Genomic DNA, 14,125 nt, shown 5'->3' on the forward strand with positions numbered 1-14,125 from the left:
TCCCTCCTCCTCCCCTACAATCCTTCCTTTGTAATGTTGTGCAACTGGTTCGGTTGAGAAAGAGGTTGCGTTTTTTTGTGCCAAATAAGAAGTCGATCACCCAATCTTGTTTGGATATGGAATTAGCTAACTTCAATAGGATGGGACATTTCGCTTGTACATATACCTTTAAAGTTTCATGTGCTAGATGTAATTTTGTAATGTAACAATATAGCGCCGTGACGGCCCATTCCCTACCATACCTGGGAGTTTATCCTTATTGTAAACATAAATGTGTAACAAATAGCCCGTGACATCCCACACGGATTATACCGGCCGCATATTCCAGCGGTTGGAACAATTGATTGTAATTTCAGAGATGAAACTTTTCCGATTTTAATCGGAAATCCGACTTTTTGAATTTTCCAACGAAATTTCCGATTTTCTTACAGTGTGTCCCACAAAATTTGATTTTGTAACGATTTTTTTCGCAAAATGTCATTTTATTTAAATCATAATTTCAAAGAAAAGTCGATGAAAAGTCGATGGAAATGCATGTTAAAATCATCGCGAACGTAGTTTTAATCTCTTTCACCAGTCGTTATTGGAGTGTTTCAACGGTAGAAACACAGGGCATAACACTGATCGGAGCCTTCTCTGGCTGGACAAAAGGTTTACCCTGCGCAGCGTTTACTAAAAAAATGTTTATCAGAACTCGCCAACGGGGGCCCTTTGGGCTACAGGTACTTCCCCGCACTACGTACGCAAGACCCTTTTCATGTCAAAACAACAAAAAGCCACGTGCCAGACAGTGTCCAGGCAGTTGCCAGATAGTGAACTTGAAAGATAATTGACTGGCGGCTGTGGTTTGCGGCTATGAAGGGAGATGGCTGTGTCAAGTTACAGGAGTTTATAAATGTTTCAATGAGACTTGGCAGGAGGCCTGGTCGAAAGTTTGTTGACACGGCCTGGGTGAAGCCCTGGCTGCAAAGTTCATTGAACCAGCTTATTTGGCAATGGTTGAATGAGGATTAGATGGAAGGTGACCGTCATTGGCCCTCAATTTTTTTTTATTCAAAAAATTCGGTCACCTGATCGCAAACTGGAACTTGGTCACTCTGCGGAGATAATAAGAATGGGAATGCGCTTATCTTGTATCGGTTAATTGGCTCGACACATGATCGAGGGATGGACAGAGTGTTGGTATTGTGGAGATTGTTCGACCTTTTTTTATTATAAACCTCAATTCTTATTGTTACATGCATTTTTTAAACTCTCATTCCCAGCAAACATACCGCAATCGGCCCAATACTGGCTTGGTACAGGCTGGCAACGGCACACCGTAAAACGATGGCCGTTTCACGGCCAGGATCACGCCGATACTGGCTTTGTACCGTCAGCCGTTATGCTGCCAGTTCAATGTCATCGGTAACAGGCCGTACTGGTGTCACATGAAAATCCGACTCCTTTGAAAATCGGACCCCTATTTCCCTATTATTGGTTGATCCCTCGCACGTGACAGGTCACCCTCCCGAAACGATTAAATAGCATAGTATCGTACTCACGCGTGCGCAGTACTACCAATGAGTCCACATTTCATGGAGTCGGATATTCACGCTACACCGGACCGATTCAGGCAGAGTTATCAGGGGGCGGTCCTATAGGTCTATAATTGACATAAATGGCCCGCCCCTTATGCAAGTGCGCAACACAACAATGCAGCTATTGCTCTTGATCACCCACTTTTTACTACAACTAGATCAGCCTTGTCATATTAGACAGACTGTCAGCAAAGTTAGCAGATGCAAATTTCGGAGAAACTGTTCGTTGAAGGTGCACAGACACAACTCAGTGTAGATTCTGAGCAGGGACGAAGCGAGGCCGAGTCCATTCCGGCACGAATCCACAGTTCCAAGTCCATGCTCTGCAACGGATATCAATCCTTTCAATTCCCAAACTGTGCTGGACTATTGGATTGGACTTGCGATTTACATCATCGCGAAGACGCATAGGCCTACACTCTAAACAGTCCTGGGTCAGACTTGACCAGGAAAAGGGCCATGTGGTGTCTGACCCTTTTTGGGGTCAAAAAAGAACACACAGGTCTGGGTCAAAATAACCATTTGATGCTACATGTCCGGGTCATTTTGACCCGAAAAGTGTCATTTTTGACCCGAAAAAGTGTCATTTTGGACCTGGAAAAGGGTCAGGCCCCACACGACCCTTTTCCAGATCAAGTCTGACCCGGGACTTTTTAGAGTGTATATTAACGAATCACAAACAATTTCAAGGTTGTTTTTTTGTTCATGCAACGTTTGTCCAACAATGTTTGTAGCTGAAGATAAGTACTGAACAAAAGTCTCAAAATTGCACGGAGAACACTTTCACATACATATTGTTAACATACTATAACTTGTAGCGATTCAAGACGAAAGTGCGGATCACACGTTGCGCCCAACCCTAATAGGCTACCGGTACGTGTATTGTTACATACGAAGTGGACGGCAAAACCCATGACAAAGATTATATCCTCTAGCGTGTTTTACAACAACTTTTTTATGTAACTTACACTTGCAGCCACAAGAGTACAATCCTAAAAGCAGGTAATTTTAGTTGGGAATTTGGTCTTTTCCAAAAGCTCGTGTTCCATTAATGACACAAACGCTATACCTATATTTTCTTTCTTCATTTAGTTAAGGTCGGTATTTACAGAGCTCCGCCATGGCAATGCTTCAGAGCTGCATTGACATTTGCAGCTCCTTCTTCAGAAGACGAGGGACTCTTAAGGAATCGAACTCAAGCCAGCTTAAGCGATGCCTTACTGCTGCCGACCTAACCTTCGTTGGCATAGGAGCAATGCTAGGCTCTGGGGTCTACATCCTTCCCGGAGAAATAGCCGGTGAGATGGCGGGACCGGCGGCTGTTCTGTCCTTTCTCATTGCCGGACTGGTAGCTTTGCTGAACGGCTTTTGCTTCCTAGAGTGTGCAGGACAGATACCGCAGACGGGAGCAGCCTACGTCTACGCATACGCGTCACTCGGAGAACTGGTCGCCTTCTTGGTCGGCTGGAATGCCATAGCAGCACGAGTCATGTCCCTCGTGTATGTAGCGCAAGGATGGAGCGCCTATTTCGACGACGTTATCGGAGGCCACATACGAAATTTCACCATTGAATTTGTTCTCCAGGGCGAGGAATGGGACGCACCTCTTCTTACCAACTTTCCAGATTTCACAGCCGGTGTTGTGATACTTCTCGGAAGTATCCCTGTCGTGTGGGGTGTGGACATCTTTGTCACTGGCAACACTATCTTGGTGGTTCTGAACATGGTCGTTGTTGCTTTGGTTTTCGTGGTTTCCATGGTCTATGCAGACTTGTCACTGCTTACAAAGCACGGGTTTTTCCCTTTTGGCTTCTCTGGTGTCATGAAAGGTGCAGTGGCAGCATCTGTAGGGTTCTGTGGATTTGAGGCGATCGCGCTCAGCTCTGAAGAAGCCCATAACCCCAGCAGAGGCCTTCCCATCGGCCTCATCAATGCCTTCGGGGTGTCATTCTCAGCTTTCATTGCTGCCACTCTGTCGCTCACCGTCTTAAGCGACTACAAAGATATCCAACCAAAAAGTTCGTTTGCGTCAGCTTTCGGAATGATCGGTGTTGACTGGTTGAGGTATATCGTATCCCTCGGTGCCATCAGCAGTATGACGGGAGGAATTTTGACTCACTCTTACTGTCTGTCTCGATTCGTCTACCCGATGTCACGTGATGGGCTGCTCCCTGCCCTGCTTGCCAAAACCAACGAGCGAACCAAGACCCCTATCTGGGCCACCATGTTTGGAACATCCCTGGCCGTCATTTTCAGTGTAGTGATGGACTTTGCGAGTGTGATTAATGTCATATCTCTCTTGTATTTGACGGAGTTTGCAGTAGTTTGTTCTGCTGTAGTCATTCTGCGCTACAGTCCCCGTGCACGGAGTGGCTATGTATCCATGGACGGCAGAGATGAGGATACTGAAAACGGAACCAGCCGTGATGAGATGACCGAAATGAACCCACACGACCAGATGGTCACCGAATCGAATGCACTGATCGACCCTCAAAGCAACGGAAGCGGCACCGTCACACACGGGATACTTGACTGCCTGGCAAATGCTCAATTCATCCCAAAGCCAATTTCTTTCATACTTCGGACGATTAGACGCCACCCAAGGAGAACCGTGATTTCTTCACTTGGTTTACATGTGATGTTCGGGATCGTCTTGGTGGCGCTGTTGACCTACAAGATGGATGCATTTAAGCAGCTTGAGGGCGCTGTTGTATTCGGGATCATTGTGAGCGGCGGTGTTTCTGTCGTGGCATGCTGTCCTCTGTTGTTTGTACCTCAGTATGATGCGGACATATCGTTTAAAGTAAGTACTTTATCGTTTAAAGTATGAGACTCCCATTTAATGTTTTTTTAACCCGTGCACAATGGAACATTTTGACCAATATAGGCCTGTACCAATTTTCAAATGTTGCCCTACACATATGATTTTCCCTTTTGTTCACGACTCACGACACCAGAAAACACAGCCATACGGACCAAATCAAGGACATAAAATGACTAACGATTACTGCTTTCAACAGTCTGTTATACTGTTATAATACCAATCCAATTTTGGCAATTATCCCCCAGATTCCTTTGATGCCATGGTTACCGCTAGTTGCCTTACTGTGTGACATCATTCTTATCTTTCAACTGGACGGCCTCGCCTTTGTCACAATTCTGATTTGGATGTGTTTCGGTAAGAAGGAATCGAAACATGTACTTCGCACTCTTGCTTAAAGGCGAACATTTATAATAATTGTTTACTGGAAAAACAAGGCATACTGCATGCAAACCAATGATCTCCATATACCAACGTGGAAAGCCAGTGCATTGGATGCAACACTGGAGAAGGAAATATCCCTCTGACTTTGCCGCTGGCTACCGCCGCAGTTCTGTCTGCAGGTCATCGCCCCCTTTAAACAAAATTGCAAATTAGTAGTAAAGTCAAGTCGGTGAAGAGCAAATATGGCACATCAGGCCGGCGTTTATTCCTGAGAATATTTCTATTACCCCTGGATGGGTTGCCGTCTCGTAAAACACATGTACACATTTAACGAGAAGGTCCGATGGTCATGAAACTTGGTGGGTAGTATATGTGGACCACTTATGTTAGTATGTGGACCATCATTATGACGACATAGGTGAAATGACAGATGCTGCTGTGAGACTTCCTGTAGACTATGTTCTTCCCAGGTAATCGTGAAATTTCTTACTCCGCTTTTACCGAAAACTGCTGATGGGTGTTTGACGTCACAGCTTTGATATTGAACCACACGTTTCACGGGGCATACAACTATTTCAAATGAGTGTTCGGATACCAAACAAAATTTTCTCTCTTTTTTTTTTCTCTTAGGACTGCTAATATATTTGCTTTACGGAATAAAACACAGCTTGGCAGCAACGAAGTGTGAAGACAGCAATCTCAACGGCAATTGAGCAGTGGCTTTACCGGACCAGCGGTAGAACGTTTGACTTCTTGGGGGATCTGAAAGCATCATCACAACATCACATGACACAACTGATTTCATTCCCTACTCGTGGTAATGCTACCCTGGACAAGATTTTCACCAATTTTCCTGTCCTGTTCAAGGAACCTGAGAGACTCCCACCTCTGGGAGCTAATGATCATTGCTGTGTCCTCCTCTCGGCGGTCTGTGAACTCCCTCAACAAAAGAAGGGCGCAACAAGCTTTCGACCCTACGGAGATTCTTCTGTGCGTTCGTTTGGGCAGTGGATAGTCGACTACGACTGGAGCAGTGCACTCACTGACTCATGTACTGATTCAGTGGGAAACTTCTTGCCTACAGTTACAGATGCCTACAATTTCCATTTTCCACTGGTTTGTCATTGTTCTGGTTTGTTATTTGGCTTGTCGCTGTAGTCAGTTTTTTCTATTTGTGCTTTTGTTGGGTTATTGTAATGCTTGTTTGTTTGTTGCCTGCTTGTTTGTATTTTATCAATTTCTCTTTTTCTTTTTAAACTACTTGTATCTATAGGGATCGTAAATGTAAACTTCGGTGTGTGTGAATAATTGAATGCCTTGTATATCATGTCTGTTTGTTTGGTTCTCTCTTTTTAATCTAATTGTAACTGAAAGGACTTTTATGTAATGTAAAATGTGATGTGTGCAATGTTTATACATGTAATGCATGTCTGTTTGTTGTTGTTTAGTTGTTTGTTGGGTGTGTTTGCTCGTTTGATGTTGTGTTGTGTGTGGGGGGGGGTTAAGGGTTGTGTTTGTGTTGGTGATCTAAATGGTTTGTGTGAAACTTTTTACCTGTTTGTTTTTTTCAAAATCATCTGTTGTATGGAATGTAAATTTTCACCTTTGGTGTGTGAATTTTATGCTGTGTATCATGTCTGTTTGTTAGTTTCTCCCTTTTAAATGTTACTGTAACTGTGACGATATGAACTTATAGCCTGATTTTGTAAATATTGTAATTGTCAGCATTTATGCTGTTGTGTACAATATATTTTGTTTTTAATAATAAACCAGAATAAAATCACAACAATAAGCCTTTGTACTGATGACGTCACACTTTGTTTACGTGTGTGCTTTCCTATGGTGCTCAGTGGACCGTGGTCCCCCACTGGCTCCATAGGAAAGTGCACATGTATCAAAGTGCAACGTCTTCAGTAGGCCTACATAGGCTTATTCACATACGGATTTGTGTGAATTGTTTTCGTTTTGCTGAAAGAACCCACGCCATTTTTGTGATCCGTGGACATAAGTTTAAAATGGTGGTTTTTAAAATGCCGTATAACTTGAAAAGCACATGAGTAATTTGAATGATTATTGTACTAAAAGATCGTTTATAAATTGGGATCTCATCAGTCTAGATTTTGAAAGTGCTACATGCAGAACTTCACGAAAATAAATGTCCCGACATTTGGGTTTCTTTTTTTTTTTTACTCACCCTGTACATGTTGTTTGTACAGTATGTTCCTCCTATGTAAAACTGGAGTGTGTTCTGCTTAAAGTTTGTCTGCTGTTGATGGAGTCATTGATTTTTGTCAGAGTGTACTCTAAAGTCCACTTAATTAATTCACACTGTATTGGTTCTAAGTCTTTGCTGTTCGTTTCTATTTTTTTTGGCTCAAGGTTTAAACTTGGTTTAAGTCTTTAGTTTTGATTCTAGGGTTGGTTGGTTATTGGTCTTTGCTGTTCTTGTGAATAAATTCTTTGGGTTTTTGTTTTTGGTTTGTTTGTTTAAAAATCTGAACGTTTGTTTCTGGTCTCTGTTAATTCAATTTCCTCGCGACCGTTCCTGTCAAAGATCAAAGAGTTTAGTTTAGTTGTATTAGCTTTAGTTTAATTCAGTCTCTGACCTCCTGGTAAAAACATATGCATGTTGTACTTCGACCTCGAACATGTTCGTTGAGGGCCACCGTACCAGCAAGTCAAGTCAGTGATCCGGTTCGTGAGTAAAAACGTCATACACGCGCGCGCACCATTGATTACTAGCGCCCATTGGATACACACTTGCGTTAGCTTCCGGTTCCATTGGTTCCAGTAGTACTGAATGACCAGTGGGCGTGGTTTAAACTAAAGTGACGTCACATTAACGAACCGGATACTGGTTTTGGCCGGCGAAGTCATAACAAACGGATCATCGTTTCACTGATCATTGTTTTGACCAAACCACCAGGCTTCTGACTAGCACGTTGAAAGGTAAGACATTCAAAAATCATATTATTTGTTCGTCGGTCCAGCTGGCCATCATAATCTGTTTACATCTCCAACCGGCCACACGTTATGAGAGATAACCGCTTGCTTTCTTTGTGTCGCGTTCGTTGTGACAAGTTTGTTGCGAAAGGCGTCCGGTATTTCTCTTGCTCATAGTCATTTTGGGCGAGGCCCAACAAGGGTGTTCTAGGAAATAAAAATCATGCGAATGTAGGCATTGATGACCTTTAAAAATCAACATCAACTTGAACATTCAACTTTGTCAATTTGACAAGTGGCTTAAAAGAATGATATTTCTTCCATGCGCCATTATTGATTTGAGGAAACACAAACAAACATTAAATGAATGAATGGAGGTTCAATACAATTAAGATTTCTCAAGTGTCATAATGCGGGTTTTTTTTAGGCATTTGCCGTGTATTTGTGCATGATTTTCTAAAAAAAAATCCGGGGGGGGGGGGTAATCCCTCCTCAAATAGACCGGCCGGATGGAATTGCCCCACACTGTAAAGAAAAATGCCCGCCGACCGTTTTTTTTTTGGTTCTTTTTGTTGTGGGGGGGGGGGGGGTTAAAAAGTATGAAAATATTGCCATTTTTGGTCGGACCATTTTCTTAGGACTATGAGCAAAATTAATTAATTGTAGGCCTACTAAAGCGTTTCTAAACATGCTCTTTATTGCTTGTTTCCCCTTAAATATTCTGTTTTCAAATAGTTACTGGTCTTATTTCAAGGCTGAAAATATAAAAGCACGTACTTTTGCGCAATAATTACTGCATTTATTAATGTTAATCGCGAAAAATTAATATTAACCAAGATCACACAGTACAAAAAATACCATAGTTCGTATGAATAAAAACTGGCATTTGCATTACAACCAGTTTCTTTAGGATTTACTCGCATTTGTAGCTGTATGAATAAACTCGCATCTGAATGAATACAAATGAGAGTCGTGGTTCTGTAGCGCGACGGATCCTCGCGGAATGGACTTGAAAAACCTTCTTTTTTTTCTCTTACACTACTCCGTTTATTTCTCACAACATTTTTACACAAAACATACTTCTCACAATATCACTATTACATCAAGACTACAAAAGGGATCTTTTTTTTTTTTTACAAAGAAATGGCATTCGATGGACAACTTCCATCATGTGCACAACTTCTGACAGTATGGATCAATTTCAGTTTTTCTTTTTATTTCGGATGAGTGGAAGAACATGCTCTTTTAAGTTAATCTTCATCGGTGTTTCAGGTTCGATTGTTTTGTTTTTTAAGAAGCAAAAGTATACATTTTGGGTCACCCTTTTTTAACTTAACCTGTATAGCCGAGCATCTGATATTCTCTTTTGTTTCTATCTAATTTTCACATAGTTTAGTGAACGAAGTCATCATGGCGAAAATTCGAGGCAAAATTTTGGTTGTTTGGTACCTTACCTTTTCCATGTGCATTCTTTATATTGGTAAGTAACATTACATAACTTCGAAAATTTAGTAGTTTGTAGTTGGTTTCTTTTCAAAGTGTCGGGTTTCTGGAGATGGAGGGTTGGTTGAAGATAGAGGTTATCTTTTTCGGTTTGCGGTAACACCATGGGCAATAACTACTGTCGCTAAGTGGTTACTTAGAACTGATAAGAGTTTGTCCTGTCCTGCTTATTATCAGCTTTCGCTCCATGTAACAAAAAATGACGGATACTGTAGTAAATGTTACTACACCATCAGTAAATGTTTGACATTGTAGTACATGTACATTTTACTACAAAGTATCAGTCAATTTGTGTAACATTTTCGGTTGGTGATGCACTCTAAAAAGTCCCGGGTCAGATTTGACCCAGAAAAGGGTCATGTGGAGCCTGACCCTTTTCCGGGTCAAAAATGACACTTTTCTGGGTCAACATGGACACTTTCTCGGGTCAAAATGACCTGGAAAATGAGTCACACAGTGTAATTGTGACCCAGAAAAGTGCCATTTTTGACCCGGAAAAGGGTCAGGCCCCACATGACCCTTTTCCGGGTCAAGTCTGACCCGAGACTTTTAGAGTGTACATTATCCGTTGGTTACTACATTTTCAGTTGTAACACAAAATGACCTGGAAAATGAGTCACACAGTTTAATTGTGACCCAGGAAAAGTGTCATTTTTTGACCCGGAAAAGGGCCAGGCCCCACATGACCCTTGTCCGGGTCAAGTCTGACCCGGGACCTTTAGAGTGTACATTATCCGTTGGTATACCTTTTTCAGGTGTAACACATGCTACGCATAATCAATTTATCCTCTCTCCTCATCAGAGACACCCACTCGGCTGTAGTCGACTCTATCAAAAGTCCTCTAGTTTATTACTGACGAGTTGATCACAAGTCAATCCCAAAGTGAATTTCATTTTAGCATTTTGGTCCCTTTCACTTGATGCAGGACTTCTGAATTGATATGTATGTGACCGAACTTTTGATGGACTTGTAGCGATGTCATAATACACTGCATCCTGAGTATGGACAGAACTCACGTGCGGCATAGTCAACATTTCAATTTAATCCCTGATTTTAATACATTACAAAAAGAAACTATACAGATTATCTGTTAACACAATAAATGAGACTTATTTGATCATAAACGTTGGTGGGATCACCCACAATTTGTATGAAAAAGATTGAACAGTGTTACACAATGTTTGGTATAAAAAACTGTTTTTATTGTATCACATTATTTTACAGCCTATTCGACGATGTACTTGGCGTCATCTGTCCATTTGGCGGAGACCCGTCTAACTTTCAAGCCGACGTTTGGCCCATGCGCAAGAATGGTGCTCACTACAACGAACGCGGCCTACTTAGAAATGGCCGAAAACATGCTGACAAGCATCCAGCTAGTTCGAACCCCGTCTTTTCCCAACGTAACCGTTATCGCCGAAGACGAGCAGTCTTACGAATACATGACAAACCTGACGAAATTCCACCAGGGATTGATTGTGCAGAAAACCAAAGCGGGAATGACTTCCTCTGAGAACCTCAAGGTGAAAACTAAGGAACACCAGTACCAACAATTTGTTAAACGACGTCCACGGTATGTACTGGAATTTCTTGAGAAGGGTTATGATGTGCTATTTGCCGACGCCGATACGTTTTGGCGCAAAAATCCGTTCAACGATGACGATTTCAAGGGGGACTTTGATATTGCTGCGCATGACGAGGTGGATCGTCCCAAAACGCCTTTATTTTGTGCTGGTTTTGTCTATTATCGCCCAACAAATAACACAATCAGCCTGGTAAGGGAGTGGGTGAAATTGTTAGATACAACAGATAAGAATACCTTAGATCAATTTGTTTTTAACAGCCTGATCAACAGGGAGCTAGATAAGAATGTCACCGGGGGGTTGAAAATGAAGACACTGGATCCTGTCAAGTATCCGGACGGTAAATTGTACTATCGTGTCCCTGGGTGGAGAGACGAACACATTAACCAAACGATTGTAATGCATTTCAATTTCCTTCATGAACTTGATTCCAAAGTGGAGAAGATAAAGAAACTTGGATGGTGGTTAGTTTAAAATTATGTTAAGGTCGTTAAACTGCCTTAACATACTTGGGAAAAAAACATAAACTTAAAAGGTGAATTTTTTTCACACGGAATTAATTATCCTTTGCAAATCTCAAGAAACTGAGTTAATAGAATTAACATGCCATTTGACAACAAATCAAAGTTAGACTTTTTGTCGTCAATGTATTGTCAGAACGCAGTCGACTTTCCAGAGAACTTCATGGGCGGATCGGGGGGGGGGGCACAACGAGGGTCATTGCGCCCCTCCAAAAAAACCCGAACCCATTCTATTAATTTTTTTAAGTGACGTCGTAAACGTGGCGTCATAACGGTCATAATTGCCTCAGATCGCACCACAGAACATCTAGAATCTATTTTTTTCGGGGCCTTTATGATACCGAACCCCACGCCGTAATTTTTTCACCCATTTTTTGGCGACCAAAATTGTTTGGGCCCACCCCCAAATAGAAATTGTGTGTTCTGGATTCGCCCTTGGAGAACTACGAAGAGAAAATGCAGAAATAGGCTACATACAAGAGGGTTAATAAAGGGTTAGCATGTTTAAATTATGAACATCGTTAGCGTGTTTATGGGCCCTTTAAAACCAGTAAATAATGAGAAGAAAAAACTCACCGCAGGCATTTTCCACATTTTGATTTCTTGTTATAAATATATTCTTTGTAGGCGCTGTGAAGCATGTACATGATAATTGTTTAAAATTAGTATTATAATAATGTACTTCTCACTTTATCAATTTTACAGTTGGATTCGACAAGGCTCTTCTTCATTACAATCAAGATGCACGGTAATTCTGTATTATATCTGCACATATACATAAAGGATTTTCTTTAACTGTCAGGGTGCAGACATGCTGTAGTTCGCTAAATAATAAAATTATTTACGGACTTTCTGCAGGTCTGGTAGCTATGTTAGTCAATGAGGAACGTTATATTTACCGCTTTCTCGAACTGTGTCCAATTTAACATTCATTATGTCGCCTCGCATACATAGATTGTATACGGACTTGTTTGTTTGTTTTATCTAATACAATAAAATTATAGAGTATAGCATAGATCTTAATATTTGTTCAGCTTCTACCGATGGTTTGTCATTTACGTCTCTCGTCTGACTGCTTGTTTTATTATTATTTATTATTTATTTCTTATTTACCCTGGGGAAACCTCTCAGTGGTACACTGTTTTCCAGAGGTGCCCAGCAATTATACAGAAAAATTCATTCAAAATTACAAATACAGAAAACACTAAAAATAGTAAACAGTAAAATGCGGGGTACATAAAAACACTTAAAATATAAAAAAAAAAAAAATCACGGACCAGCCAGCAAAAACAAACAATATACAGATACACACACCCCAAAAAAAATGCACTGCAAAAAAATCAAGGGCACACATGCACTGCTTGAAACTCTGCGTTCAACCTGAGAAGACTACACTTAGCGGGAATATACAACATTTGCATTATCTATTTGTAATTTTCAGATTTGCTACTATCTGGTAGTTGAAATTGCTGCATGGCACACACACGATCTGATACACCGTGCCCTCTGGAGACATGCACACAATAGGGAACAAAAGATTGTATACGTCTCCACAGGGCAATTTCTACGTCTCCACAAGGTTTTCACGAAATCGATATATGGATTTTACTCAAAAACTAGGAATTTCCAAGATATGTTGATCCGTTGCATATGTTGATCCCTGGTAGAGTTTAGAAAAGGGATATTAAGTCCAAATTCAGCCAAAGAAATTAATTCTGGTTAAAATAAGCATTTTTAAACTGTACTTTCAAACTCGAAAACTGTAGTACACGAGAACAAAGAAATGTCTCCACAAGAATACAAGTTTCAGTATGCGTGCGTGCTTAACGTCGGTATTGAGTATGTGCCAAAAGGCTGCCACAACAGTAAGGAAAAAATAAACCCAAAGCCTTCGCTTCGAAGTAGTACCCAATTGGAACACGGCTCAATTCTACATGAAACTTTGGTTTTTGAACTCAGATTTTTTGGGAAATACTTTCCGTTTAATGCCCTTACCGCGCCCTCATACTCATGTAACTGCCTAGAACAAAGCCAAAGGTATTACATTGCTGAAAGTTAAAATAATTTAATCTAAATAACTTAATCTAATGAATTTTTCTCTGTTAGTTATTCTTTGTAATGGATTTTAATCCTCGTTATATTCTATGTTTTTTTAATGATGATACAGCCCATTGAAAATCATCGTGGAGGTGACATGGCTACCATCAGAAAATAAAGTTATTATTATGAATAAAATACATTATTTGTACAATTTAATTTCAAACAACATATACAAACCATATTTTCCAATATACATTATAAGACAGCAGTAGCGTCTTCACCAACACAAACGAGCGTAAAGATGAATATTTAGGTCCCTTAATATTTACTACTCTTTAACAATGACCTAGATTTTCCATGAGCGTCATCTTTCACATCTCATCGTACCGCAGAGAAAAGGGTGTTGCTTCCTGGCAGGTGTTTGAAGTCACTGAAAAAATGTACCAACAAAATATCGTCACCGACACCACGAAGTAACACCCAAAGTCCACTTCAGTGTTACTTCGTGAAAACTGCAAAATGACAAATAATTGGTTTCACGAAGTGACACATAATGTCAGTCAAGTCAGACACCGGCGGGAACGATTTTCGCTTTCACACTGTTAATGTTACGGATACTATTTGGATTAAAGCGTTTTAAAACGTTTGACAAGAATGTAATTAATACCTATTCGTGTAGGATTACAGACAATTTTAATCAAAAGCCTTCAAACTGGTGGGAAAAAAGATGTGTGTCACTCCGTGCAATC

At 40.9% G+C, this 14,125-nt stretch overlaps 2 protein-coding genes across 2 annotated transcripts; both read left to right on the forward strand.

Moving 5' to 3' along the window:
- Positions 1-2,657: 2,657 nt before the first annotated feature.
- LOC119745466 (cationic amino acid transporter 2-like) lies at positions 2,658-6,247 on the forward strand. Its single transcript, XM_038221825.1, has 3 exons — positions 2,658-4,383; positions 4,650-4,758; positions 5,416-6,247. The coding sequence occupies exons 1-3, from the start codon at positions 2,701-2,703 to the stop codon at positions 5,496-5,498; spliced, it is 1,875 nt and encodes a 624-aa protein (XP_038077753.1). The 5' UTR covers positions 2,658-2,700; the 3' UTR covers positions 5,499-6,247.
- A 1,355-nt stretch (positions 6,248-7,602) lies between these two features.
- On the forward strand, positions 7,603-12,316 carry LOC119744530 (UDP-D-xylose:L-fucose alpha-1,3-D-xylosyltransferase MGP4-like). Its single transcript, XM_038220491.1, has 3 exons — positions 7,603-7,734; positions 9,120-9,208; positions 10,457-12,316. Exons 2-3 carry the CDS (start codon positions 9,139-9,141, stop codon positions 11,287-11,289), a joined length of 903 nt encoding a protein of 300 aa, XP_038076419.1. The 5' UTR covers positions 7,603-7,734; positions 9,120-9,138; the 3' UTR covers positions 11,290-12,316.
- The last annotated feature ends 1,809 nt before the right edge of the window (positions 12,317-14,125 follow it).

The sequence above is a fragment of the Patiria miniata genome, unplaced genomic scaffold (assembly GCF_015706575.1).
Source record: "Patiria miniata isolate m_02_andy unplaced genomic scaffold, ASM1570657v1 HiC_scaffold_7, whole genome shotgun sequence".
NCBI classification, from domain to species: Eukaryota; Metazoa; Echinodermata; class Asteroidea; order Valvatida; family Asterinidae; genus Patiria; species Patiria miniata.